General features: G+C 40.1%; 1 protein-coding gene across 5 annotated transcripts in view; it reads left to right on the forward strand.

Moving 5' to 3' along the window:
* ICK (intestinal cell (MAK-like) kinase) overlaps positions 1-24,226 on the forward strand; it is a 26,736-nt gene extending 2,510 nt beyond the window's left edge. For 2 of the 5 annotated variants that reach the window (XM_017739288.1, XM_008637643.2), the window contains exons 2-14: positions 3,335-3,596; positions 5,480-5,534; positions 7,078-7,199; positions 8,447-8,526; positions 10,815-10,947; positions 11,362-11,533; positions 12,095-12,262; positions 14,581-14,877; positions 15,940-16,130; positions 16,673-16,827; positions 18,193-18,324; positions 20,011-20,124; positions 20,590-24,226. In XM_017739288.1, the coding sequence (XP_017594777.1) occupies positions 3,496-3,596; positions 5,480-5,534; positions 7,078-7,199; positions 8,447-8,526; positions 10,815-10,947; positions 11,362-11,533; positions 12,095-12,262; positions 14,581-14,877; positions 15,940-16,130; positions 16,673-16,827; positions 18,193-18,324; positions 20,011-20,124; positions 20,590-20,744 (1,875 nt within the window). In that variant the 5' untranslated portion in view covers positions 3,335-3,495 and the 3' untranslated portion in view covers positions 20,745-24,226. Of the gene's footprint in view, positions 1-24; positions 477-3,334; positions 3,597-5,479; positions 5,535-7,077; positions 7,200-8,446; positions 8,527-10,814; positions 10,948-11,361; positions 11,534-12,094; positions 12,263-14,580; positions 14,878-15,939; positions 16,131-16,672; positions 16,828-18,192; positions 18,325-20,010; positions 20,125-20,589 lie in introns of those variants that run through there. The other 3 variants (XM_017739287.1, XM_017739289.1, XM_008637644.2) reach the window with 3 other exon arrangements.
* The last annotated feature ends 1,300 nt before the right edge of the window (positions 24,227-25,526 follow it).

A 25,526-nucleotide genomic window follows, 5' to 3' on the forward strand; every position in this document is an offset into this window, starting at 1 on the left:
CGCAGCGCAGAGGCCGGGCGGGGGCTGGGACTCGGCCTGAGTGGCGAACCCGCCACCGCACATCTGTCCCTGCCTTGGTGCGCAGCTCACGGGGCACCCCCAGAGCCCTCTGTAACAAACGCGGCAGCCGCTGGGACCGCACCCATGGACACCCACGGCTTTGGACCGCGCCTTTCTCAGCGCTTCCTACTTACTAGTAATACCTTCGAGTAATTGCCGGAGCACAGCACAAGTTTAAAAAGGCACATGCTGATTGTTTACTGTCTGCGTTTCTCAGCTGTGGCAGAGTGAGCCAGTTTCGCTTTCAGTTCTCGGCGCTTCAGCCCTTCAAACAGGAGTGGATACATATTTAAAGGGTTCATAAGCTAAATAGTAGGTTTGAGTTGTACTTAGTCAGAAAGTAGTCTCGATGCATTAAATTAAGCTTGCTGTTAAAGGCGCATTACTGGTTGATTTCTGCGGGGAAAAAGTTACAGGTAAGGTAGAGTCTGAACACGGTGTTACAATATGGTGAAAATAAGGGGTTTACATTTTACTTTTAGTATCAACACACCTTTTACTTCAAGATATTTTTGCAGTTTATATTTGCATCCTCTAACGATGTGAATTGGTGTAGATAGTACTTTTAAATTAGATTATGCATGTTGTAGGTCTGCAGACTGCTTGTCGGAGACTCATGCTCTTTTCAGTGATTTCAGTGGGACTCAGGCAAAGCAGTTGAAGGCCAAGTAAAGCAGATTTTTAAAAACAACTTCACTATGAAGTTCAAGAAGAAATGGTGCTGATTGAGTTACCCAGAGAAGACTTTTATTTAGGGTTTGGTCAGTGGCTTTTCATACAGGTGGGTTTTTGCTTCCATAGGAGCTGGGGTAACTTCTGTGCGTCCTGGACTGTTTTTTAACATGCATTCCTCACTGAAATCTCTGTTTTCTGACTGGTTTGGGGGGTTTTTTGTTGGTTTTTTGGTTTTTTTGTTTGTTTGTTTGTTTGTTTTGTTTTGATTTTTTTTGTTGTTTTTTTGTTTGATTTGGGTGTGGGTGGTTTTTTTGTGTTTTGTTTTTTTGTTTGTTTGGTTTTGTATTTGGGGGGTTTTTGTTTTTGGTTTTCTTGGGGTTTGTTGGTTTTGTTTGTTTGGGGTTTTTTGTTCGGTTTTTTTTTGCTCTGCTCAGCTTTATTCCTCAAAAATATTTCGATTAGTCTAGTTTGGTCACATTTGACACCAGAGCTGGAATTGCAAAGATAATTTCATACAAGTTTTGTGAAAATTGGTGGCTGTAGAAAGGAGAGGGACTTAAATTAGTATCCTCAGCAAGGAATAAGCAGTTAGGTTCACCACTTCATCTGCTCAAGAGACATTAGATAAACAATCTATCCAGCTACTGGTGATTATTGCTAGTAGTGTTACACATCTTTAGTTTTGCTGTGGTTATCAAACATGAAGCAAAGGTGCTCCTCCACTCTTCAGTCACAGTTCCCTGAAAGGGATATGTGAATGGTGAGTCAGCGACAGCATAGGAGTCTGTGAATTGTAAGACATCACATCTGTTAGGGTCACAGTTTCAGAACTCTGTTGTTAGGGCAGTATGTGCTGAAGAGTCCACAAGTCCCATCTGTGTTGATTTGAAATACTGTATAAAATTGTTTGAATATTAATAAATTTTAGATTTTCAGACTAAAAGAACATGCAAGGATTTGTTGGTGTTTGAAATTTTTTTGCCAAGGATCTGAATAAAAGTTTCTGAGTTGCCATCCAGTCACTGACCAGCTGGAGTAACCAGCTTAAAGCTTTTTAACCTGGATGCAGATCATTGAACATAGCTTTATGCCATTCAGGTGCACAGCCTGAAAACCAGCCAAAAAGGAACTGGTACTCCAAACTGCTGTTGTTACAGACAGGCTCTGTGTTCCTTGGCAAGTAGTACAAACTATGGAATTAGGTCTCTAATGTAAGGTGCTCGGTTCTGGTTCTCTGTAGTAGTGTGTGGAGAGAAACAGGTACTGCTAGAGGGTAGTTCCTCCTGCCTGTCTGAGACACTACCCAGTGTCTGAGATAGGTTTAGAGACATGCTACTCAATGGGTAAATTGTCAAAAGGTATGTTAACTTCATATTTCCTGATCTTTGTTCCTGTATCAGTATTAGTAGGACTAGTAGGTTTAGAAGATGGAAAATAAAGGATGTTCACAACATCTTGAATCTACTGGATTGTGGCTCTGCAATGATGTCAGTTCAGAGTTCTAGTAATATACTCCCATTACTTCTAAAATCATAATACAGCTTTGTGAAATACGGGAGATATAAGGCTACTACCAAAAAAAATTGTGAAAATGTAGTTAAAATACATGTTACAGAATGCAAAAGTCACAAGCCATGAGTATTGCTGTCTTTTTAAGAGGTGGAGAATAAGAGAACGTAGGGACCAAACCTTCCTTGCAGGGGAATTCTGTTTTATTTCAAATGTATGGTTAGTTTACAAAGAATAGATTACATTTTTTCTAAACTGTAGTGGAGGAAATACCAGCAACAATTACATTAAACTAGAAATAAGAAGTTTTTTGCTTTGTTATCTAGCAGAGATTCTGTGGATGCCTCATCCCTGGAAGGATTCAAGGCCAGACTGGGTCAGGCTTTGAGCAACCTGGGTACTGGAAGGTGTCTCTCCCCATGGCACAGGGGTTGGAACTAGAAGGTTTTTAAGGTCCCTTCCAACCCAAACCATTCTATGATCATTTTGTTCATACAGTGTCACAGCAAAAGATCAGGTAGATAATCTGATGTAGCTGCTACTTCTAGAAACCGATTCATGCTTAGAGTTACTGTAGTAAAATAATTTATTCTTACCTGACATGAATGTAATATTCTTCCTCTGAACGCTTTAAGGGAATGCATGTGGCTGTGCTCTCTCACACAGGATCTTATGGAAATTCAGGATATTGGTTTAACTGATGGCAGTGTGACTTGTAAGATGGTAACTTACATGTCTAATAATTTGACTAGGACAGAGCCTCTCCTATTGCATTGTAAAGCTTCATTTTTTCTGTTACCAGACTGTTTTCTCCAGGCCATGAGATTTTATCCTCTGATTTAAGCAATAGTGTCTCCCATCAGGGCTGTCTGCAAGCTTGCTGTAAGGTACCTTTAGCTTTAGCATAAGAGTGGCTTTGGGGAACATACCGAGTCACATCCAGATACAGGCTGGCCCTCTCTGGTGAGAGACCAAGACGAGTGTTTGTGTATGGCTGATGAGGACTGTCCTCCTAGAGGAGAGTGGAATCTGCAAACAAGCAATCTCAGAAGGGTACAGAAATCAAATGGATTGTGTTCTGTGCTTTCAGACCAAAGGCTAAGTCTTGAAAACATGATTCCTGCAACTGTTCACACTGTCCTGAGTGCTCTATATTTATGCTGCCACAGAAAGAACTGGTTACGCTCGGAGGAGAAAAAACACAAGAAATGCTAAGGACTGAAATGCACTTGCAGCTAAAGTATCCTCATCATGAATAGGTACAAAACTATCAGACAGCTTGGTGATGGGACCTACGGCTCTGTTCTCCTAGGGAGAAGCATTGAATCTGGAGAGCTAATAGCCATTAAAAAGTAAGTGTTTTCATACATTACTTAACAACGGATAGTCCAGGTTTTTCTTTTCTAGGTCTGCATCAACTTGGTCATGCTGGTTTGAGTACTTCACATTTCATGCCACTTTTTTGTATGGAGTTGTATTGGGGCCACGTGAAAAACTCAAGTTCCTTGTATCCTCCAAGGCCTCAGCAGGAGATAAAGAGGGTGAGATACAAAGGCTTATCATAACAGCACTCTGCTGCTATGTGCAGTCAAACGTGGTATGTATTAGAGTATTCTGCAGTGCTGCTATGAAATCTACAGCCCTTTCACTGCTGCTTACATGGAGCATATATTTTGTAGTCTAATTTTCAATGTAATAATAATACTGCAGTGATAATTAACACAATTTATGTCATTGTCCATTATCTGTATCTTTTATGCTATTGCATATTGGTCTTTCCAGCTTAAGATTTTCCTTGAGAAATTCATTTGATTTTCTCTGCTGCTTCGGCAGTGACCTTAGTTTGTAAATGGCTTATTTGTCCTAGCTATGGTAAGAAACAGCTGTAAAGCATTGCAGGCACCTTCCTGAAATACCAACCAAGACCCAGGGACAGACTTGTCAAAAAAGCTTTCAGTACAATGGTGTTTTGTATGAGCAGTCAATAGCTGGCTTTTTCAACTTTCTGAATCCTCTATGCTGAGGGTATTTTGCCTGTATCAGACCTTGCTAGAGGCACCTTTGATTTTCAGTTTGCAGTATGGGAGAAACTCAGAAAAATCAGAACAAGCTGGAAGCATTCTCTTAGCTTACACGTTAATGCCAGTCCTTTATTAAAAACAGAAGTGGCCTGGTAACTGAGTGCACAAGACAGTAACTGCAAAAACACTGCTCAGAAAAAAATAACCCCGACCCCTTTATGACATGAAGGGTTTGTAGTTCTTAAAAATACTCTAATTGTAAGAGCTGATTTCAAACTGGAAACTTGCTACAATAATATGTAATACTGAATTATCATTAAAGGCAAAGGCTCATATCTTCACAGAGTGCCTAACTCCCTCTGAAATCCAGACTCTACACAGTTGAGTATTTTTGTAAGTTTTAATCTGTGATCTTCTGTGTGCATGTGTGTGTGAGCCTTCATCCTATTGGTCCTAAAGCACAGAGTTACATCTCAACTGAGTGGTAATCAAAATGTGTATGAGCACACAAAAATAATGTGTTCAGGGTTATATTCTGGCTTAGGAGAAAACTGCCATGCAGTTTGTTTCTGTTAGAGCAGAGTCGCTTATAAGCTTGAAGGGAAAAGCAGAATTTGACAAGTAGTTGGCACGATAGATGCACCTTGCAAGGGAAGGAGAAACATAGGAAGCAGTGGACAAAGGAAAACGTGGAAATACAGCAAGATACTAAAATTACAGAGAAATCTGTAATAGGGAAGAGGAGTAAGGAGAATATAATAGAATTGGAGACCCAGAGAGGTGATTGGATCTTCATTTAATTTGTTTTAAAACCTTCCTCTGAGTTGTTCATAATTGTCAAAACTACCCTTGTTCCTTTTACAGACTCTACTCCACCACATTGTTATACCAGAAAGAAAATTAGCATGCCTAGGCTTGTTGAAGGCTCTGAATTATTTTCAGCAAGATATATATATATATATATATATATACACAGAAAAATGCACTCCCGTGTAATAGTAATTATTATTTGAGTGTAATTCTATTTGAGTGTGTATTCGGGTAATTCTGTGTGAGTGTACCTTGTCTAGAGATGGAAAGTTTTTTGACAAAGGAACTAACATCTTCTATTTTGATGGAAGAACTGAATTGTTATGATGCAGTGAGACTTTTGGTTCTAAGAACAGTTGATGTTTTCAATGCATTAGTCATTATTTTCCCCTCTACTTTTGTAGAATGAAGAGAAAGTTTTATTCCTGGGAGGAATGCATGAACCTTCGGGAGGTTAAGGTACTTGTTTTCTTCAGTGGTTGACTTCAGTTTAGACGATCACTGTCACGTTCTGGGGTTACATCAAATTCTTTACAACTCTTCCGTGAAAAACTAGTCCCAGTGTGAGCTGTGGCATATGACATTACAGTTCTGTTTCCTGACTCTGCATTGGAAGGGAGTGTCTGTAGTCTTAGGAAAATGCTTATTGAAATTCTGTAGTCTTGCAAAAAATCATTTGATTGTAGAGAGCTGCTTCCTCCTTGCAGTGGGGGGGGGGGGGGGGGGGGGGGGGGGAGTGTGTGAGTGAGAGCTTTCCTGTCACAACACCTGGAGCTGATTGGTGTTTGTTTTTCAGAGCTTTAGAACACACGCCCTTTGCGCAGCATTAACTTTTGTACATGCAGTTGTTTCTCTGTAGTTGGCTTGGGGGCAGACATTTAGCATGAAATTCTGATGCCAGTGAAACATTGGGGGTATGCTTTAAGGACCTCCTTAATTTATGCTCAGCACCGAAAACATGCAGAAAATCTAGGTCATTTTATTACAGTACCATGTAAAAATTAAGGTCGAATACACTAAAAATCTAAAAAAAAGATACCCAAGGAAGTGTATGTAAAGAAGGAAGACCCAAATATGCTAGTTTTGGCTGGGGTAGAGTTACTTTTCTTCATAGCAGCTTCTCTGAGTTTGTGTTTTGGATTTCTGACCAAAACAGTCCTGACAACACAGGCATGTGTTAGTTTTTGTTGAGCAGTCCTTTCACAACCTCAGGCCTTCTCTGTCTTTCATGCTTCCCTGTCAGTGAGTAGGCTGAAGGTGGACAGAAGGCTGGGAGGGGACATAGCCAGGACAGCTGACCCCAGCTGACCGAAGGGACATCCCATGTGACATTGTGCTGAGCAACAAAAGTTGGGGGAAGGAGGAGGAAGCAGGAGACCTTCAGAGTGATGGCATTTGATTTCCCAAGTTACCATTATATGTGATGGAGCCCTGCTGTACTGGAGGTGGCTGAACACCTGCCTGCCCGTGGGAAGCAATGAATGAATTTTGTATTTTGCTTGCATGCTTGGCTTTTAAACTCTGTATCTCGGCCTATGAGTTGTCTCACTTCCTGCCCTTCTGATTATTTTCCCCATCCCGCTTGGAGGGCTGAACAAGCTCAGCTGCCCACAGAGGTTAATCCACAGTACCAAGGAAGGCTTTCCAGGGTTGTTTTTAGTCCTGACTCTGACCTGACTGTTACCAGTGCAGGTGCAAGAAGGATGTGAATTCTGCCATTAAAAAGTTACTTACAGAGAAAATGCAATTGTTTTGGTGCTTACAGTGATAGCAGATAGCTGGCTTTTGAATGACCAGCACATTAAATTACTACATAGACTGTATATGTATGTGGTAGTACTTGGAGATCTGGCCTTTGTTCTCAGAGCTGTCTGATTATTTAAGACACCAAAGAGTTTTTGAAGTTAATTCTTCAACAACAGTTGAAATAAGTTGGTTTTTTTTTTCTTTTTTCGCTATATTAAGACCCTTGTAAAATGCTGTTTGTATTTTCTCTTTCTAGTCTTTGAAGAAATTAAACCATGCCAATGTGGTAAAGCTGAAAGAAGTTATCAGGGAAAATGATCATTTGTATTTTGTGTTTGAATACATGAAGGAAAATCTTTATCAGTTAATGAAAGAGAGGTATGTAATAGCATCACCCATTCCTGATACAAATTAATTACTTTTGTAATGTGCTTTTAACACCCCTGTTACTGTTCAAAGGACTTTGGATCATTTGTAGGCTTAGATCACTATGGCTTAAAGCTGCAGGCTGTAGTGGGAGCTATGGCTGTCACCTTTGAGCATATCCAGGCCAGTCTAATGAGAGTTTCCAGTGTCTTGTCCCAGATTAGTGTGGCAGGTGAGTAGGGTGCTCTTTTGAGAGATAGGAGCTGGGTAACAGCCCTCACACTGAGGAAGCATTGGACCTAGAACTTTTGTCTATGTAAGTATTCCAACCATGCTTTTTTATAAGAGAGTGGTAGCACCACCTCTTCTTTTATGGCTTCCTCAAATAAATGAATAAATAAAAAGTAGTTGGAACAGTAATCAAGAGGTGTCAAATTTTGGGTTGCTTCCAGGAATTATTTTTCCTTGCAATTTGAGCTGACATGACCAAAGACTGCCTGTTTCATTCGTCAGCATTCTTAATAAAATCTAGCTTTTTGATATTTGCTGGAGCATTAATAAAGTCTTAATTTTAGCCTTTGGGCCATGATAACATCCACCAGAGGATAACTGAGGGCAACATTCCCTGCTTTGAATTGTTTCTCTCTATAGACCATGGTATCAGCCTGGCAGATGACAATAATCTTCCTTGATTTAACAAAATAATGTTTTTGTTACAATATGTGAATGCTACATAAAATACCTTTTTAAGCATAAAAATACTTAGTCTGCATGCACAGGTATATAAAACTGTAGCTTAATTTGGCACATATGTATGGGTGCTGATTTTCAATTATATGAAATAATGAACTTTGAAGAAATGATTCAAGTCTATAACCAATTATCTTTAGGAATTTCTTAGAAATGCATGATATCCTACCTTCTTATGAAAACAAAAAGCCCAGATGTCTTTAAAAGTATGCTGTGCATCATATTCTCTATGGTTTAGCTAGGCCTTGGACTTGTTAGACATTGTGTAAGTCAAACCTTTAAGAATGTGGTTTATTTGCTTAATTCTTAGTTAAATTGCCAGTTTTGTGCCAAAGGACTGTAGAGGAGATAAGAATTTCTTCTGTAACTAAAAAAGATAATAGGCAAATATGAAAAGCTGACTAGCAGCTTTATTGTCATTTCTACCTTTTATCTTTGGTTCATTAGAAAGCATAAGCTGATGTGTGAATTTAATAATTAATAATTATTTATTCCCTTTTATTCCACAGAAACAAACTGTTCCCTGAGTCTACCGTTAGGAATATTATGTATCAGATCCTGCAAGGGCTTGCATTTATTCATAAGCATGGTAAGTTACGTTTTAGCTATAAGCATTCTAAATTAGAGCCAGATAATGTTTGTGTAAGTTTTTTGATGAATATACTAGCAATTACATTACTAACTTTAGTAGGAGGAGTGATCAAAAGAATAGCACTATATGAGAGATCAGGTTACTGAAAATACCTGTATTTTATAGTTGACTAATACTTCAGTCTGGAGGTTTGCTCAGTTCCTTGTCTGTAGATTTCCACTTTCTCAGTCTGGCAGCTGGCCACTCTCAAACTCATTGGATGTTAATGGACACATTTCCTGATAGATTTAGAGGTCCCCTGAGAGTGAGAATAAAGAAGAAATTACTCTTTTCTCAAGGTACACACAGATACCTGAATAAAATGCACATTCTCTATAAGACACATTTAAAGTAATAAAGTCTGAGTGACAAACAGCTTTTGTTGCATGGGCTTCCAATTAATTTTTCCAACAATGATAAAAGCTAAAGCTGATGTACGAGCCAGTAGTAACAAGACCCACTTAACTAACAAAAAAAAAATCTCAAACACCTTATTTCAATTATAGCTTCCTCACCATGTTTTGGTGACCTCTGCAATTCTGTCTGCTAGATGCACTGTAGGGTCTGTTGCTGGAGAGCTCTCTGGGTTATCCCTTCTGATAAGGAAAACTGTGTTTTCCAAAATATTTTCAAGCTAATGGCTTTATTTGCTCTTCTGATGGATTTTGGATACTCATCTGAAACCAAACTAAATTCTAGTCTGTTGCAGTGACATGTATAATCTGTGAAGATAGATTTTTGCATAATATTTTTCTAAGCTACCTTTTTTCAATAAATTGTCAAATGGATCACAGCCTTTCAGAACAGCTTTTATTGCTATTTAACTTACTGTAGCTGTGAAGACTGAACAGTTCTATGTCAAAACTAACTGTCTTTTTCACTGACCTGCTACCACACTAGACTTTCACTTCTGCCAAGATGGTGCAAATCTGTAGTTAAAAACACCTGGAAATGTTTGGCAGGCCTGACAGGATGATTGTGATGGTATTGTGGCTCACAGTGTAAGAGTGGGTCTCCCAAGATTCTCTCTGCAACAGTTTTGGAAAAAATCACATGAACTTTTTTGCCCTCTCTGTATTTCTCTGTTCTGCTCCTGTATGGCATAGAAATGCTTGTCAAGTATACTTTTTGCATTCTTTGTCCATCCAAACTCTTAAGCATCTTCTTATATTTGAGCACACAACGGATTGCTCTTTTTACAAGTTTGTCATGAAATAAATTGCCTCACAAGCATTCTGTTGGTGCATGTCTGTGCAGCAAAATACAGACGTGATTGCACTAAATGCTAAGAAAAGCCTTGATTGCTCTGCCTAGTACATTCCATAGAGAGGCAGTAGCTCAAGCTGGCACCAGAACGTCAACTCAACATCCCTAGGAAGGATACAGTGTCCTGGTTAGCAGATACCTACAGCACTATGTCTTCAATGCTGTTATACATTAATCTAACAAACAAAAGCTAATCTAGTTATGGTGGACAGTATAGACACATCCTGTGTGAATGTTTAGTCCATTCTCTGTGGGAGCATATTCCAACCCATGGAAGAAGTAAGCATATTGGAGTCTCTGAAAAGGAGCTCAGTAAGGTAGTACAGAGGGAGCTGTAGATAGGAACGGTGGTTTCAGATGCTTGCAAGAAAGAAGCATAAGGACAAGATTTGCAGGCTAACGGTGGAAGCAAATTTCAGAGACAGTAGTCAGTGATACTCCAGTCCTCTTCTCTCATTTGTATTGAAGGAGCTCTTGCGAAACATTCATTCATGATCAGTTCTTGCTGAATGCAGAGGGCACTAAAAAAATACACTGAGATCTTCTTACAGGATGATGAGTAGCTGAGTGCTTGCAGATTATGTTCTGAGATTTAAAAAGAAGTTCAAAATGCAAAAACCCCCTCATTTTCATATATTGTTTAAAATAACGTTACGTAACTGATCAATAACTTCATTGGGCAGTTTCCATTTAGAATGAAGCTAGCATTAAAATGGTGTAGAGAAGTCTCACTTTCTTGAAGGAGCTGTCTGACTGAATGCTCTGAATTGTTACAAGATAGCCAACTTGTGTGTACTGTTTTTCACAGTCCAACTGTACAACCTTGTACTGACCAGCTCTGCTGATCACTTAAGACTTTGACGTCTGTGTGATGCTGTTCCAGCTTCAATGCTAAGAACTAAAATAAAACAATCCAGTTGGGAAGTAAAGGATACAGCTATGACATTGCAATCCACATCAATATTTCATTTGAATTTCAGGGTTCTTCCACAGGGACTTGAAACCTGAAAATCTGCTTTGCATGGGACCAGAACTTGTGAAAATTGCAGATTTTGGCTTAGCCCGAGAAATCCGATCTCGACCTCCTTACACTGATTATGTGTCCACAAGATGGTAAGTGCTAGTACTCAGCTACATTGTAGGAACTTGACACTTTAAAGCAGTACAGTACTGAATTTGTGCTGATCGTTATACCACTTTTAATGCCTCCTCCTTATGAAACTTTTATTTAAAGTTGCCATAACTTGAAAAGCTTCAGTTAGTGCAAGACAGTTTACAGATGGCAGGAGCACAGAGGGAGTGGGGTAAGGCAGGTGGGAACATGCTAGGATTGTTGCATGTCAGGAAGGTATAAGAGAGTTTACAGAAGCTTATGTAGTTTTAATCAAAAAAAGAAAAGGTCTGTGTACAGGAGAGGAGGTTTTTAAAGGATGTTTGCTCTTAATAGCAAAGAATGAAGAGGTGAGTTATTTCATGTATGTTTGAATTGTGTTGATTGTTGGGGTTTCCTTTTCTTTCTTGTTACAGGTACAGGGCTCCTGAAGTCCTTTTGAGATCCACCTGCTACAGTTCTCCAATAGATATTTGGGCTGTTGGTTGCATAATGGCAGAAGTTTACACACTGAGGCCTCTCTTCCCAGGCGCCAGTGAAATTGATACTATATTCAAAATTTGCCAAGTCTTAGGGACCCCAAAAAAGGTAACTGAAGTGGTGTTCCATACTGCAGTAATCCTGGAGCTGTTCTACAATACACAATGACACAGTAGCAGTAAGCATAAAAATAATAAATTTTCCTCCTTACTGCTAATTTATGGTATTGATCTCAGATATAATAATCTAAATTAAAGCTTATTTTCTGTGCAGTAAACATTATGTAATTATGCTGTAAAAGCTGACACAGAGAGGAGGAGAAACAGATCCCTGAACAGCAAACTAGGTCCTTAGACTGTGATTTCATTAGGTGGGAATTAAATTTTCTCTTGTACATTGCGTATAAACCTATGGTTTAAGAGGCTAAAAATTGGGATCATGGCGAGATTCCTATTTCCTGGTTCCATTTGTGCCCTTGACTCTGTTGGATGTACAGCAAGACTCACCTCTCACCAGAGGTTTGAGGTGAAGATTTTTAGTGAAATTTTCAATATAAGTCCAGAGCAAGTTGGACACAGTCTGTTACTGGTAAAATATGTGCTAGAGTGCTTAGGCACTGATACTTTACAGCTTGACCTTTTTTTGTGTTTGGAAATCTCATTCTTTCAGAACGACTGGCCTGAAGGCTACCAACTTTCAGCTTCCATGAATTTTCGCTGGCCTCAGTGTGTACCTAACAACCTAAAAACTCTCATACCTAATGCTAGCAGTGAAGCAGTGCAGCTCATGAGAGATATGCTTCAGTGGGACCCCAAAAAGCGGCCAACAGCTACTCAGGTTTGATTTTGTTTCCTTTTTCTCATTTCTGCTTGTGATTTTTTTTCTTTTAATGCAAGGAACAGTCATTTAGCAGTTGCTCAGGGGTGCAGTTCTTAGAAGGGAGAAGAGGAGAATCCAAGAACAATTTGCAAGACAAAGGCGGGTAATTAAGAGAGTGTCATCATTCTTTTGCATGAAACATTAACTGCTTGGGGTATATGCTCGATGATCAAAGGTGTGACTGCAGCATGCAAATACACTTGAATTAAGTGTAACCCAGTCACTGTGAATAGCAGCAGAGTAGGTAGGAATAGCAGAAGGTAGGATGTATGGCTGCAGGCTGTGATGCTGTTCTTTCTTTGCTGTTCGCCACAGAATGGCTGAAATCTGGTTCAACCACCTTGCCTTAGGCAACCTGTGCCAGTGCTCAGTTATTCTCAGAGTGAGAAAGTGTTTCTTGATGTTCAGAGGGAGCTTCCTGTGTTTCAGTTTGTGCCCATTGTCACTGGGCACCCCTGAAAAGAGACTCACTCCATCTTCTTTGCGCTTTCCCTTCTGTTTTTTTGCATACTTCGATAAGATCCTCAAGAACCTTCTCTTCTCCAGGATGAGAAGTCCCAGCTCTCTGTCTTTCCTCACATGTGAGATGCTCCAGTCCCTTAATCACCTTTGTGGCCCTTTGCTGGACTCTCCATTATGTCCATCTCTCTCTTCTGCTGGGGAGGCAAAAACTGGACACAGCAGTCCAGGCATGGCCTCACCTGTGCTGAGCAGAGTGGAAGGATCACCATTCTCGACCTGCTGGGAACACTCCTGCTCAGGCAGCCCAGAAGTTAGTCTTATTTGCAGCAAGGGCGTATTTGGTAGATCATCTATGTTCAAGTTGGTGTCTACCAGGACCTTTCTTGCAAAGCTGCTTTCCAGGTGGTTGACCCCAGCATGTACTGGTGCATGTGGTTATTCCTTCCCAGGTGCAGGACTTGGTATTTACCCTTGTTAAGTTGATGAGGTTCCTGTCAGCCCATTTCACCAGCTTGCAGAAGTCCCACAGGAGGGCGGCTCAACCAACCGGTCTGTCAGCCCCTCCTTCCACTCGTGTCATCAGCAGACTTCCAGAGGGTGCACTCTGCACCACCAGCTACGCCATTAATGGAGGCGTTGAACAGTGTTTGCCCTGATAATGACCTCTGGGGAAGACAGATACTTCCTGGCCTCCAGCCAAGACTTTGTTCCATTGATCCACCACCCTTTGGCCTGGCCTTTCCGCCAGCTGTCAGTCCACCTTGCTCTCTGTTCCTCCAGCCCAATGTTGCCTGGGTAAGGCTAGCTTTTGCAGGGCAGCCACAGCTCAAGTGCACTGCAGGTATGTTCCAACATCCTGTGCATAAGCATTGCCCAAGTCATCCATACTGCACATATGGGTGGTGGTAGCCACTGGTTTCGGATAGTACTCAATTAAATGAGCAGGGCACCTTTTGGAAAACAGATGTGATTCTGGGTTCAAATCTGACTTGACTTCAAGGGCTGTAGCTGTACCTTTGTGATTTAATTAGACCTTCAGTACAAATTGCAATAAAAAGCTTGAAATCTAATTAAAACAGTTTAAAAGTGAAATAGATTAAGAGCTCTCAAAGGTAACGAAAAACAAAAAAATACTGACTGTAACAGTATTAAGAGCATTAACAAATGTTTTACAGTAAAGTACAAATAGAGTGAGGAATCTGAGCTTTTAGAAGTTTTTTGCAGTAAGAGGTCTTTGGGAAGATGAGTATGCTTGAAGTAGCAAGATAGGCAGATTAATTTCCTTCACAGACAACTCCTTAATTACTTTTAAGGCAGGATAAGAGTACTTTTATTAACTTGTCTGTCAGAAAAGATAGAGGCTAATTTTCATAAGGGTTGTATTTCTTTCACTTCATTCCATCTTGGAGAATGGAGAACGGAAGACATGGGATGTCTCTTGGGGTCATTGAGTTTTGCTGGCTGAATCTGTAATGATGGGGGGGATGTGTTTGCACATGCACACATGAAGAGACAGCATGTAATGAAACATGCCTTTAGATGCCATATACTTGGTTAAAAATCTTAATTCTGCAGAACCTTTCCTTCTGTACTAGTCCACAGAGGATTTGATAACTCAGTATCTCTTGAAACTTCTCTACTAATGTAGCATTTTTTTGAAGTGGATTGTGCTCACTAGAATCTAGTGTTGAGAGATGGGTCTTCTGCTGTTTCCTACCCCAGAAAAAAAGGAAATTAAATTTTTATTGACACACAGGATTGGGGTAAATGAAAAACTATGGGTTTCTAAGCCTAATGTCTATATTACTTTTTAGGCACTTCGATACTCATACTTCCAGGTTGGGCATGCCCTGGGCATTCAGGAACTGGGAAAACAAAAGGAACTGCACAATAAATCATCTCTGCATATTAAGCCTGTCCCCCCAGCACAGCCCCCTCTGAAACCTAATGCCCGAATTTCATCAAGGCCTTTTCAACAAAGTCAGTCTTCCCAGCATGTGGTGTACGCATGTAAGACAGACAACTCTGGGGCTGAGCACGGTAACTACTTACAGGAGGACAAGTCTAACCAGGTTCGTCTGCCTGCAATTCACAATAAGGTTCCTCAGCAGGTAAAGGTCCATCCTAGCATAAGATAAACTTTCTGATATACTGCCTAATTTTTTTCCTTGTGTTTCTTTTCCTTGTTCTCTTTTAAGGTTCTTTACTGAAAGGATAGTGACTGGGAATAAAAAATGGTTACAATTTCTGATAGAAACTGGGACTTACTCTATTGAAATCTAAATCCAGTTGTTGTAAAACAAGCAAGTCAGTTTCTCATTTTAGAGCCATTTTGTGCTTCCCTTTGTTGAAAAGCACCACTTACAGGATGACACTGATTTCATATGAGTAAAAAGGATGTACAGTGTTCAAACTATTAATGGGATTGATGCTAGAGAAAAAAGTATTAAGCTAAATAGTATGGAAATGAGGGAAAGGAGGCTATTGCCTTCATCCATTTATGGCATCCAATTTATTGACTGGGAATAGTATTCCCTTTGGTCTTCCATACTGAACGTGGAAACCAACAGATTGTTCTTTCGGCATGAGAATGTACCCTTCTTGTTGACTGATACGGAGATTGGACTAATAAGATAGATGACGAGAGCAGACAGTGTGAATCAGTCATAAGTAGGGTCTGTACTGGCCAGTGTCACACAAGGTCAAAATGTACTGCTGAGCCTCAACGGCTGAAGAGACACAAATTTGTACCTGTGCTGTCCTGCAAGAGATAAAATTTTTTAAAATGTCTAGACACAGGCTTGTGGAAACATAAGCATTCATGCAGTTTCTTACTCCCAGCATGGGTCTAGAAGTAAAAATTGAGCATAAGGTAATGGTTTGGGAGGTGCATACTGAAACATGAGTAGAACTGGAATTGAGACTTAAGAAATTTCTTCTTCTGTCAGTTCAAGACACTTTATTACAGGATGAAATGCAGAAGATAAGTAATAATGTCGGCAGGCTACAGATTGTGTTCTTAGCGCATTTAATGGAAGATGAAGATTGTGTTGTTACAGCTCTATTACCACTATTACTCTTTGAGATAGAGGGGAAAAAAAAATCCTCTTTGTTCCTGTCACCTGATTTATGGCCTAAGCACATGGGTTTGTTTCTTATCAATCTTCATACAGAAAACATCTGCTGGGTCTGAGAATATAAATGGTGAACTTAAACCAAAACCTAGGCGAAGATGGGGACATCTTCCCAGGACAGTTAAGAGTTCTGAAGACTGGGATGACTTAGAAGACCTTGATTTCACATCTTGCATCATGAGAATGGACTTGAAAAACAAGAAGAGGCAGAATGATGAAACTCTTTGTAGGTAAGGGGCTTCTTATGTGCTTGTGCTGTTTGGTCTATTTCTTTGGCCTTTTTCTCTTTCTTAGTGCTGTTGCTCTTCATGCTTTCTTTGTATCTGGAAATGTATTTCTATACAATTTTGTATTCTTTTTTTCTTCCCCACTGAAAAAAAGGGCTTAAGTTTCCCCAAGTTAATCTTTGAACATATACTTTTCGATTTTATATGTGGACTATTTTGACATACTCCATGCATATAAACTGTTTTGGACAACTCTAAGCTGCAGTTTCCATGGATGGTATACAGAAGAGAGAAACCTACTGAGTGATTTATAAAAACTTTAAAAGCAGTATATAAGGGAACTAGAAGTACAAATGTGATTTTCAGGGGCACTTGTATGACTTCAGGTTGATAATATTCCCTGTTGTCTGTGTGCTTACAGTGTAGCAAACACAGAAGGAAATGATTCCTGGAGATGGGATGGAGTTGAGAAAGCCAGTTGTGAATAAACATGTGCTGTAAGAATTGGATGTGTACCAATATGTGTACCAATTTTTGAATTACAGATTTGAAAGCATTTTGAATCTGAAGCCTTCGGATGCTGTAGGCTCTGGCAGCAGTGCCCGAACTTCCCATGCAACCTTTTTGCAGCAGGATGCTCCCACACTGAGAGTTTCTGCAGCAAAGCAACACTACTTAAACCATTCTAGGTATCGACCTGGTTAGTAAAAAATACTTTCCTTTTCTTCCTGCAATTCCAACAGCAGTATGAAATAGTCATTGGTACATTAGCTGTTATCCTTTCACCTTGTGGAAGGGGGCTACTGCTTAAAGAACGTGAGGAGAGAAAGAGCTTTGCTAATGTAGATGGCCATGACACAAACTACATTCTAGCAGTCTAGCAACTGAGAAGTGCTGCTTACAAGCAAGGGGACAGGATTGTTGGTACTTCCTTCTCCTGATGGATACTTTTATACTTGGAGGTGTGTTAGATGTCTGTACATGTGCCAAACTATTCCCTGTCTCCCTAACAAGTATAAGACTAGTCTTCTAGACTGGGAAAGAAGTGCCGTGCATTTACCTCATGGGTGTATAATACCATGAACAACAGGCTAACTAGTAGTGGGAATATGCTTTGCTGTAGTTTGGAGTTAAGTAAAATGCAGATCCATGTCTCTATAGAGAATTACATGCCTGTCTTCATGATAACCTCTGCTATACTGAGACCAGTGCTGGGGCAGGATGAAGTACAGGAGGCAGACAGCATATCTGCTAGTATTTAAAATGAGCTGAAGTGTATTCTTTCTCATAATGGCTATTCATAAAAGTAGTGTTAAGTATTCATTCACTTGTAGTACTAATGTTTCAAAATGAATTAAGTAAACTAGAAGGTATTATGACAACAAACTCAGTCTTTTTTCATGAAACAATTAATTGACTTTCAAATTGTCTCTCAGGTAGAGTTTTGGTAGCTAAAACTTGTTTTACTAGAGGAGGTTGTAAAACACATTGATCCCAAGTCTGCTTTAGCCTTATCATAAATTGTGGGTGTGTCCTTGAATGTTAGGTACCCTGCTTAAATATGGGCTCTATGTTAAATACAAATAATAGGTGACATCTGAACTGTACTGCAAACTGTTGGCATAATCTGTGCTTGCAGTAGAGACACCAAAGACGAGTATAGTACTATGAGAAATGGAATTGCTAGTATTGTCTCTCAGGTTATGTTGTCACCGTTAGGCTTTTATGGGAAGCGTAGATTTCATGTACATAGCAAGGTTCACCTTCTGTGACTTGAGAATATTTGTGGCCCTGATGTAAGGATCCTGCCCTGTGATCTAAGCAGCCATTGATGCTAGTGGAACTACATACATTGTGATGTTTGCAGATTAGGGCCTGTGGCTAGTTACAGCATTCCTGTATTATGAGAGGATGGGGAGTGACCCAGAGAGTTACTGAAAGGGAGAGGTTTTGGTTAAGTTGAACCAGACATCTGCTCTAAGACTGTGCATCAGGTGGAATGCATGCAGGCCTGTGTGGCAACAGGAATTTTAATGAAGTAATCTTTGAATTTTTTGCAATATAGGAATAAGCACAAGGAATAGCATAGTCTCCACTTCAAACAAAGAGTCTGCTCCATCTCATCCCTGGCCCAGTTCTGGTTTGTCTGGGAAAACTTCTGGTTTGGGAGGAAGTACTACCAACAGGATGAATTCAGGTAAGAAGGTGTGCTAAGACTCTGAAAAACGGTAAGTGATGTCTCTGCAATTCCCCACTGGTGTATGTTGGAGTGATCCATTCCCAAAACACTGTCAGCTCCTAAGATACCTGCTACCCTGTCTTTGTGTTAAAATTGGTTATGAGTACTCTTCTTTGGGAGACTGCCTTAAACTGAAACATAGTCGTATCTTCTAATGAATCCTCACAAGTCTGAAGTACCCCACGCATAGAAGGCTGGACAGCTTAGGTCTGTTCAACCTGAAATATTTCATCTTGCTTTCAGTTTCCCTCCTCAGTTTTTTTTAAGTCATATTTTCTGGTTTCCAGAGCATTTCAGTCCACCGGCTGCATAAATGGCTGTCACCACAGGAGGAAGCTGGTATAAATTGAACTAGCCATACACACCAGTCTTCTTACATGAATAAAGCAAAGAAAAGCTATCATTATGTCTTTTAATTGATGTTGTTTAAAATAATGTAATAATTGTAGTTTTAAAAATTCAGACAAAAAGCAAAACTTTTCAATTTTTCTTCTTCAGGTTTTTTTTGGCATTTGGTATTTCAGGTATTTAATCACTGTTGTTTGAGTTGAAGTAATTAATTTGTAGATTTTTACATTAGATTTTATCAGATACACTTAATCATGTTGATGTTTCTAGACTCTATCTGTGTATTTCCTCTCTAAACTGTGGCTTCAGGTTTTCATGTGATACAGTTCTGCAGTGCCATACTTCTTTTCTGTATGTTGTTTAGAAAGTATGTTATTGCCAAAGTTTGTGTTGAATCTTGGCCCAAATAAACATTTTGGACCTCTAGAAGCTCAGGTTAAAAAAAACAACCCAACTTAAAATTTTGGACGTAATTTAATCAGAAAATCATTCTTTAAAGATTCAAGATGGGAGGACACTGTAAACAGCTAAACTACATGAGAACCTTTATATACGTAGCATGTCTCCTTCCTGGCTCTTCTAGAAGTTTTTGCTTCTTTTGTAGCAGCATAGAATGTAATTAGTTTTTTCTCTTTTTTATTTATTACCATCATTTCCCACAATAGGCTTTCCACTGCAATAGTACAGCGTAGGCATGTGTGCAATGGTCTGCATGATATCTTGTTTAGTGTCCATCTGTGCTATAACTCTAGACTGTTTTGTTCCCTATCTATGGCTTATCCTACAGGTCAGTCAAAGCTGCTCATCTTAGGGACAAGTTTTGTAACTGGCTTTTAAAATTTGAAATGTGACTCTGTACCAGATTTTCAAGTTGTGCTCTCACAGGCTTCAGTAAGAGCTCTGTGTAGTACCAAAGCCCCAGACTCACCACATAGACACCAAGAGTCAATATACTCTTAGCACGTAGTTGCTGAAAGTCAAACAAGATAATTCCAACTGAATGCTAAGTTTTGGAAGCTTTGAGAAACCTTGAAAAAGCTGAGATGTATTCTCCCTGACAGGTATAATTTGTAACTGTTTTCCATTCATCTGTGATGCAGTCTGATGCTGACAGTCTCCCAAATGCAGGTGTATGTATAGGAGCTGTGGATTTCTAGTGTCTTCAATTAAGTTCTTGTTTTGATCAGTCCATGATCAGGCTTGGTCTTGAACATGACCCCTCAGGGCACACCTTTGTCATCTGTTGATAGTATGGGAGATCCACTGTGTTAAGATGTTCCTTGTCATTTCTTTCAGGGCCCATAGGATCAGGTGGTCTAACGAGTGCTTATGTCCCTTCGTTTCTGAAGAAGGAAGTAGGTTCTGCTGGGCAGAGGGTTCAGTTAGCACCAGTTGTGGATCCATCTTCTGGTAAGTATAGTACCAGCGTTCTCTTGGTCCCTTGGTCAGTACTCCAGTAATGCTGTATGTATGCAGCACTGAACTGCTTATCTTTGCTTTATTTTATTTGTCAATATATGACTGACTGGAAGTATTGTTTGCAACCTCTCCTTCATATGGCAAAGGATTTTCTTTATGTTTACTTTTGTTTATTAAATATGTGGGTTTATCTACAGCCTGTTTCAATGGGACCTAGAGGTTGGTGTGAGAGCTGGCACAGAATTCACGCTTGTCAAATCAGGGATGTAAATAGTCTTTGTCTGCTGAGTCTTTAGGGATTGGATGCACTATTGTTTCACATCAGCAAACTGTTAAAAAAGGAGGCTTATTTCCTGAAGAAGTAACTGGACCTGCATCCAGTTGTTGTTCAGTGTGGATGCAGTGGATGTTCAGGGTTCACTGAACCTTTATATCACAGTATTTTTTGTCCTTTAGATTTTGCTTCTCTGACGTCAGTCAGACCCCTTCTTGGATGGCACTCGTTCAGTTCACCTACCAAGAGCTCACCGAGGTTAATGCCTCTCCCGCCAGCCGCGGAGCCGATCCATGGGCGCGTTGACTGGTCTGCGAAGTACGGCGCTCACCGGTGACCTGTGGAAATACTCTCTGACCAGTGCATGCTTCCCAGGAAATGGCCAATGTGAGACCATTTCAGACATGTATAGGTTTATATACCTGTACCTTTAAAAGAAGCAGATCTTCCATGAATGAGACATTTTTTGAAGGGTTTTTTTACTTATTTGCATTAATTTGAATGCAGTCTTGTACGTTTTTGTATAAAAATGTTTTGTTATGTACTTGGGTCCAATTATTTTCATAAAAGTGATACATTTTGTATATAAGGCTTAGGGGATTTGGCATTTTTATACAGCAAATTTTTATAATGAACTTTTAAAAAAAATTAACTTTTTTGTTAGATTAAACTTTTTGATAGAAGTGGATAAAAATATGTGGTGCAATATTGCAGTGAAGGAGAAGTACTGAGGAAGCAGCATTCATTACACATTTTCTAAAGTTTATGTGCTAATTGAGGCTGTGTAATTTCAGTGATGCCATGTCTCAATGCCACACTTCCGCTGTCTTATGACCGACCATTTGCCTTTGTACTGGCATCAGAGGAGTGACTTAACAGTCTACACTCTCCTTTACAGTCACTGAGAGACTGCTGAATGTCAGTGAGAGGCACCTTTTTTTAAATTTATTTTTGCCTTTTAAAAGGTTTTTTGTTGGACTGCAATCCAAATTTACCAAATCTGAGGACTCTTGTTTGGTGAAGGGTATTCTTCTCTTGATCCATTTTCTGACAGAGTGTTCCTTTTTCCTGCTTTAAAGTTGTTCTTTGGCATTGTTCACTATGAAATAGAATGTGAACCTACCTCTGTTAAATTCATTTAAATGTTCCAATGATTTCTAAGGAGAAAAAGCAGATTCTGTTTCTTCTTTTTCTTTCATTGTGAATATAAGATCTGAAGACCTATTAAAGACTGTATTAACAATTAATAGTAAATTAATAAAATTAATAAAACTGGTTTCAGAGTAACAAAATATTAATGATATGCCAGCAACAGAGTTTAAGGAAACAAGATCTATGCAGCTGACTTACTTTTCACAACTGTTTTAAATCACTTAAGAGGGAAAAAAAACCCCAAAACAACCCAGAGGAAATAAGTCAGTCTAAGCTTGCTTATGTTTATACTCAGTTCTTCTTCACACAATACATCTTCATTTACAATGTGAAGAATATGTCAACTTCCATAAATTAGGCCCAGAGGCTCTGCAGGGAAAGATGGGATCTTAATGTGATCCGGTTAAGAAAATGTTGTAAAACTGTGGTTGATTTCACTGAAACTTATACAGTTCTTTGAAGAGCAGTTTAACTCAGTTTATAAGAGAGAATGATTTATATCAAGTTAGAGAGAAAAGAAAGTAGCCCCATAATCTGCTTTAGTTCTGCTCTGGAAAGGAGTGCCAGAGTCCAGCTATCAGCAGAATATTAATTTAGATCACAGTCAGCATTTGTCTATTCCTGCACCTCCTTCTACAGAAGAAAGATAAAACTGTTCAGTGCTGTGGGAGAACACCTTCCGTAGCTGTGTTCTGGAGCAGTGCTGCCAAAGCTGAAGTGTTCTGAGAGAATGCATCTTCCTGCAGAAGTGTGCAGAAATGCTCATCTTTCTGAGCTCATTGTGAGATCAGCTCAGGCAAATGGTTTATTTATGAGATTTAAACGCAGCCTGAAGGGATCAGAGCAGGTGCAGTTCTCAGCTCCCAGCCCTTTCACAGGAACTGAAGGGCTTGTGTGCCAATGAGATCCTCTCTGTGGGATCTGCTGGCACACACAAGGGCCAGCTGCTGTGGACTCCGGACTGAGAACAGATTCTGGCCGTTTCAGTGCTTCCCATGGAGAACATGTGGGATTTCAAGGAATCTGCACCCTAGGTGGGCTGCTGGCTCAGTGCTACTGGGGGAACCCCGAGGAGCATTGGTCGCTGTTTGCTTTTATGGGCTCAGCCCACAGTGAGACAGTACAAGACAAAGAGGGAGCAAAAGTGTGCATGTAAGACTTACACATGCCAAAGACATCTTCTGTGTCCTGCTGCTCTGTTATCTGGGCATAGCAAGTACTCACTCCAAACCATACCTAACTGCTTCCACAGCAGTGATGCCAATGCTTACCAGGAAAGTAAAGCAGCCGTTTAATTTCTAAAGCACACACTGGTAGGTGTCTGTGGGTAAGTGGAAAGGGAAATACGTATATTTGTGCAAGAACTGGAAAGATAGTTGTTTCTCTTGGTGGAAATAAATACCTGTATTTATGTCTACATACCATGTAATTTATTTTCTCACTGGGTAATTTGTTTTAAGAATGAGCACCCTGAACCTATCCTGGTATCCCTAGACCAAAGTAGGCAATTAAAGTAGTCTGGTCTGTACACTTAGTTCCTAGGAGTGGAAGGAGACAGGTCATGAGAACAGGTGGCTGAGGCTTGGATTCATCATACCTAAGTGTTGAGCTCCTTTGTTGTGAGGTGACTCACCCCTGGTGAGTGAGAATCATCTTGAAATCTGTCTCATTTGAGAACATGCAAACACTCTGGAGAGACCTGAGTCTCTCCACTAAGGAGGGGGACAACTCTGTGAGATTCAAGTAACACAGGATGAATCTGAACCTGGCCTGTAATCTCTGAACCTTTATCAGACCTTCAGTGATTTTTTTGACTATAGCATTCAGGCTTTAGTCAGTCCATCAAAAAGATTAGAAAAAGAAGCTGTACTTTTAATTTTTTTTTTTTTTGTATCTCCTCCTTTCCAAAGTTAAAGCCTTTTATTTTGGGGAAAAAAGCTAATAATATTGCACTCAAAATCACTGCTAGTTTTCACTTAGTGAGACAGAAAATTAGCTATATTTAATGATTGTATCCTTTACTCAAGCAAATTCTTACTGAAGTTGGAAAAGTTCTTTTTGAGCAGGACAGAGGTGGGTTTATGTATTTTAACCATGCTGTCTCTGTGCAGTACAGAGATGGAAGAGATGGAGGTCTTTATATACTGAAATCTGGACAAGCAGCATATCTGAGAATTTATGATATGTAACCTGCTACCTTGTGCTTCAATGTTTAGCAGCATCTTTGTGGAAAATGTTTTTAGAATTGTACTGTTTACATTTTCTCAGGCTTAGGCATAACATGTAATAATAGTGACCACTGGAAATAAAGGAGTCTAACAGTGGATTCATTCACCTCTGTAATCCAGATTTTCCTAAAAGTAGTGTGTAAGTGCCATGATGTTAGCCAAAAAAAAAAAAAAAAAAAAAAGCCAGAAAACCCACTCCCATGGTGTTTTTGTATCTGATATGGCTGTTGATGTGAGCAGGATATTCCATAATGTGAAGACAAAAACGTACTGAAAAAACATTTTAGAATTTAATATGGAAGGAGGGGGTAGAATTGTCATTGAGGGGAGAAATAATGGTTCTTGTTTATTCAGTGTTTTCGTTCAGAAACATTCTAAATGCTTGTTTCATTCCTTCTGTGTCAAATGTCCTGCCCAGAATAAAGTTATTCTTGAAGGAGTACTGACTAACCTGCTCTTTTATTCAGTTTTTAATGAAAACACTTTAGTTTGCCTTTTGTTTGGTTGTTTTTTTGTAGTTGGGGTTCAGTTTTTTAATAAGCCTTCTTGGAGGGGCACTGCACATTCACTGACCACATGATTCGAGTCTAAGCATGTAATTTCTGCAATATACTGTGAGCTCCATGTAAAGCTCATCACTGAGTCCTTCCTTGGATGTCAGCTCCTCTGAAACTACCTGCAAGACTGAATTATAACATGCATAACACTTCAGGAGGACAGGCAGCTGAACTAGAATGTTGTGGGTCCCTCCCAAGGGAAAATAATCCTATTCTATTCTAGTCTAGTCTAGTCTAGTCTAGTCTGTTCTGCTCTAGTTTTGTTCTCAGTGTCCTGTGTCACCTCTTTAGCCTTCTCCGCTGGCTTTCAAGGCAGTAGAAGCTGAAGACAATTTATAACTTACAAGCCCAGCCCTTTTGTTAGCTGTTTAAGTGGGCTGAAAACCACTTGCACAGGTGAAGAACTAGATGAAAAATACATTTACATGTGCAAGGATTCTGATTTTACCTGGGGGGCGTGTGTGTGTCGTGCGAAGCTCACGGATTCCTAGGTGATTGGGGAATTGAAGCTGGAGAAGCGATAAAGTGAAAAAAAGTAGCGGCTTTGCATACACACACCCTCTCTGCGAGGGATGTGCGTACGAGGCACAAAACAATGGCAAACTGCCCCATGCAGCGCCTCACTTGGATGTGTCTGCAGTCTTGGAAGCTTGACTACCCTACGTTCTCCTACAAATGGACCTTGAGCTTGTTTGGAGGTTCTAGCAGGGGAGCGCAGCTACCGTATACCCTTGACCGATGAACGGTACCGTCTCTATCGGGGAGGTCGTCCTCTTCGACCGAGCGCGCAGCTTCGGGAGGGACGCACATGGAGCGTTGAGGGAGGAAGGGGACACCCGCCTAGCCAGCCAGATCAGCCGAATCAACCCTGGCGATCAATGGGGTGACAGATGTCGCAGCCAGATCGCCCTCACATCCAGGCATAGACTTCGCACACGCAGGTATTTATAGCTCAAGAGGCCAGGGTCTCTTAACCTCACGGTTTGCGGCTGCCGCCAAAAATCCAATGGCACAGCGCACGGAATGATCACTTTGCAGCAACAAAACCTTCCAAGACAAACCAGTTCTTAACCCAGTTTAAAAGTTCTAGCGAAATTCTTTGGGGTGAGATTTCGTCTCAGAAGGCTTTGCGAAACATGCAAATATTCGGCTTCCTATTGGCGGGGCGGCGGCTCGCGCCAG

This window comes from Corvus brachyrhynchos, unplaced genomic scaffold, assembly GCF_000691975.1.
Source record: "Corvus brachyrhynchos isolate BGI_N302 unplaced genomic scaffold, ASM69197v1 scaffold136, whole genome shotgun sequence".
NCBI lineage: Eukaryota > Metazoa > Chordata > Aves > Passeriformes > Corvidae > Corvus > Corvus brachyrhynchos.